The sequence below is a fragment of the Protobothrops mucrosquamatus genome, unplaced genomic scaffold, assembly GCF_001527695.2.
Source record: "Protobothrops mucrosquamatus isolate PMUCROS unplaced genomic scaffold, P.Mucros_1.0 scaffold15615, whole genome shotgun sequence".
Taxonomy (NCBI): domain Eukaryota; kingdom Metazoa; phylum Chordata; class Lepidosauria; order Squamata; family Viperidae; genus Protobothrops; species Protobothrops mucrosquamatus.
Window position 1 is genome coordinate 1 of NW_015401381.1, and position 3,116 is coordinate 3,116.

The window sequence follows — 3,116 nt, forward strand, 5'->3', positions numbered from 1 at the left end:
CACACACCAAGACAAGGCCAGCCACAACACAGCCGATGATAAGCCCCAGATTTAGTTCTGAATTGGGAGGAAGAGCAGATAATTGAAGGAGATTCCCCAAACAATCATCCCAATTAGGGGAGAGACCTAAAGCAGCCAAGCTGGAAATTCCCCAAATTAAAAACTCCATGGGCTCCTCTTCATGTCCCTCTGAGGGAAGAATGAAGGCGCCTTGCTAACCAAGAAAGAGGGGAGGGACAGAAGCTAAGAGAGGATCTAAGAGGATTTCATCAGGATCGGCCAACTCTTGTGATGGGATTCTGGAGTTTCCTTTACATCCCCTGAAGCCACTTCTATGGTCTGGTCCCTGCAGCTTCACCAACCTCAAACACTGGAAAAAACAATGGCTTAAAGGTCAGGTATGCTCACATCTGGACACAGCTGGGGTGAGATTTCCCTCCCACTCCCTCCAGCCTGCCAAAGAGCCCAGCCTTTCCCTCCCTCCAGCCTCTCACCCTCCAGGGCCACGTCCAGAGGCTCCTGCAGGCTGTCGTGCTCCACGTGGCACCAATAGCGGCCCCTCTCTTTGGGATCGATCCGGATGCTGAGCCAGGCGTGGAAGGTCCCATCCGCGTTGGGGGCCACAGACACACGGAAGGTATCCTGCAGCCAGACCTCCCCGTCCCTCGTCCAGGAGGCATCGATCTCCCTGGGGTAGAAGCCATGCAGGCGGCAGACGTGTGTCTCCATCCCATCCTCCACCTCCGTCTTGCTGCTCATGGTCACCTCTGGGGGCTCTGCAGAAACGGCACCCCCGGAATTAACTCTGAGCCCCTCCAGAGCCTGGAAGGTGGGTGGGAAACTTGGGAGGGGCAGGAAAGTCTCCCACTACTTCCCACTCCACACCTGCAGCATCTCCAAGAGTTTTAGGAAATGCAACACAGAGGTTTCTTTCTACAGCTAATACAGCTAATACAAGGGAAGGGAAGGGGGTCAAGGAGCCCAGAGGGGAAGGGGTCGACCCAGTGGGGAGAGGTTGTCTAGATGAGAAAATAAGAACAAATCACAGGAAAAAATTACACTGTGAGGCCTCCTGTGGGGCGAGGGGTTTTTACTGAAGATGGGGAGGGGGTTGTTTTGAGGAAAGACTGTCAGAATTGAGGGAACCTGTTTGAGATTTAACGGAAAGATCTACAGAAACTTTGGGAAGAAAAGAACCCCTGAACCTTGGCCTTTTTTTGCCCAATTGGGGCTCTGAGGATGTCTTATTAATGGTAAAAGTGGAGCCCTCTAGTGGTGGTGGTAGGAGGTGCACCATCAGGTGCAGAGCAGGGACAGAGCCCCCTGTGGGATGTGGCGGGAAGGAGAGTTACAGTAGTAGTCAAAATTGTGGAAACCTTTTGATAAAAGTGTACAGTAGAAATGCCACCCTTGGTTAAGTTTCCACCAATTTTTCTTCTAATTTCTTTATAACTGTAGCCTTGTTCACTTAATAACTCTATTTTACATCGCTTTCTGGGCCACTGGTCAACTCTTCGCACCATTACTTTAATTTTATTACATTTTACAAACTCACTAAATGAAAGAACACAAAAACCCCCAACCAACTTGATAGTGATCACATAACACACTGAGAAATGTCCTCCTCTCAGCTTCAATACACGACATCAATAACTGAATCCTACTGTGATCTGATTGGCTCATTGCCAAAACAAGATGACACTGATTGGCTCTCTAAACACACATGCGCATTGGCTACAATCAGATGAAGGAAAGCTACCTGACATCAACCTAAGCAAGTTGTGCTTCTTTTTCTGGTTATTTGGCTATAACTTTTCATAGAATACAGTACAGATAATTGAACAAATTTTGTTGCATTATATTCTTGATTAAATTATCTTTCCATTGATATATAATTTTATGGTACTACTCCCCCCAAAAAGTGGTGTTACTAGCCATCAAACCTCAAAAATACACTTTTCCTGACAGGTTTCCACAATTTTGGCCACTACTGTAATGGGGGGAAATTAAAAGACCCCTCAACCTTGGCCTTTGTTGCCCAATTGGGGCCCTGAGGATGTCTTATTAATGGTAGATATGGAGCCCCCTAGTGGTGGGTGAGAGAGGTGCATCATAAGGTGCAGGGTAGGGAAGGAGCCCCCTGTGGGATGTGGGGGGGGGGAAGGAGAATTAATGGGAGGAAATTAAGGGTGCCCCACACTTGACTACAGTTCGACTAATGGGGGTTTCACTGAAGAACCTCAAGTGCTCCTGTTGCCTCACTGTGGGCTATGAACAGGACACCCCCAAGTGCTTTTCCCGCCTGATCCACCCAGACACCCGCCAGGCAGAGGCTGCATTTCCTGGTCCATTGAATGGCGGCCTGGCAAGGGGAACCAATCAGGGCTTCCCACGTCAAGGAGAAGGGCTGGAAGGGGAGGGGGAGGATTCCCTCCTGGGCAGTCAGACTGCAGACCAGGAACCCAAAGAGGCTGAATGTGCACAAGAAATCCGACCATAAAGGAGGAAAGTCCAACCTGGATCCAGAGACTCACCTGTCCTCAGCAGCGTCTCCTTCCCATAGGACAGGTGCTTCTCCAGCCACTCAATGCAGATTTCCTCCAGGTAGAACTTCTTTCTCTGATTATGTCCTGGAATAGCATCCCATTTCCTCTGGGTGATCTGGGCCTGGGGTTGGGGAGCTACCCAGGTGAGTCTCTCCTTGTCGAAGGTGAGGAAGGTCCTCCCATCATAGCCATGCTGCCAAAATCCTTCTTTTCTCCCATCAGCCTGGAGCAGAAATCCTCCTTTGCTCCTATTAGCCTGGAGCTCACAGCCATACATCGTCTGCAATGTGTGAAAGCCTATAATAGGAAGATGATGATGGTTTGGGGATTCCTCAAGATAGACACAGACCCCCTTCCCTGCAAGGACTTTGACACAGGCACTGACACCTCCATTTCCTCCCTAGCAATCAAGGGAAAGAAAGCCCCCATCACTACCTGCCCTTCTCCCCTCCCTCGACCTGCCTCCCTCCATTTCCCCCCCCCAGGATGGAGCCCCTGAACCTCCCCAGGAAAAGGGAAGCTGGAAGAGCCAGCGGAGGATCCCGAGGGAGATCGAGAAAAGAAGGAGTC

The 3,116-nt window shown here is 50.2% G+C and overlaps 1 protein-coding gene across 1 annotated transcript in view; it reads right to left on the reverse strand.

Moving 5' to 3' along the window:
* Nucleotides 1–7: 7 nt before the first annotated feature.
* Nucleotides 8–3,116, reverse strand: part of LOC107301684 (class I histocompatibility antigen, Gogo-OKO alpha chain-like) — a gene marked incomplete at both ends in the record, with an annotated part of 14,049 nt that continues 10,940 nt past the window's right edge. The window contains 3 exons of the mRNA XM_015830873.1: nt 8–57; nt 495–776; nt 2,535–2,843. Coding sequence (XP_015686359.1) covers nt 8–57; nt 495–776; nt 2,535–2,843 — 641 coding nt within the window. The remainder of the gene's footprint in view (nt 58–494; nt 777–2,534; nt 2,844–3,116) is intronic.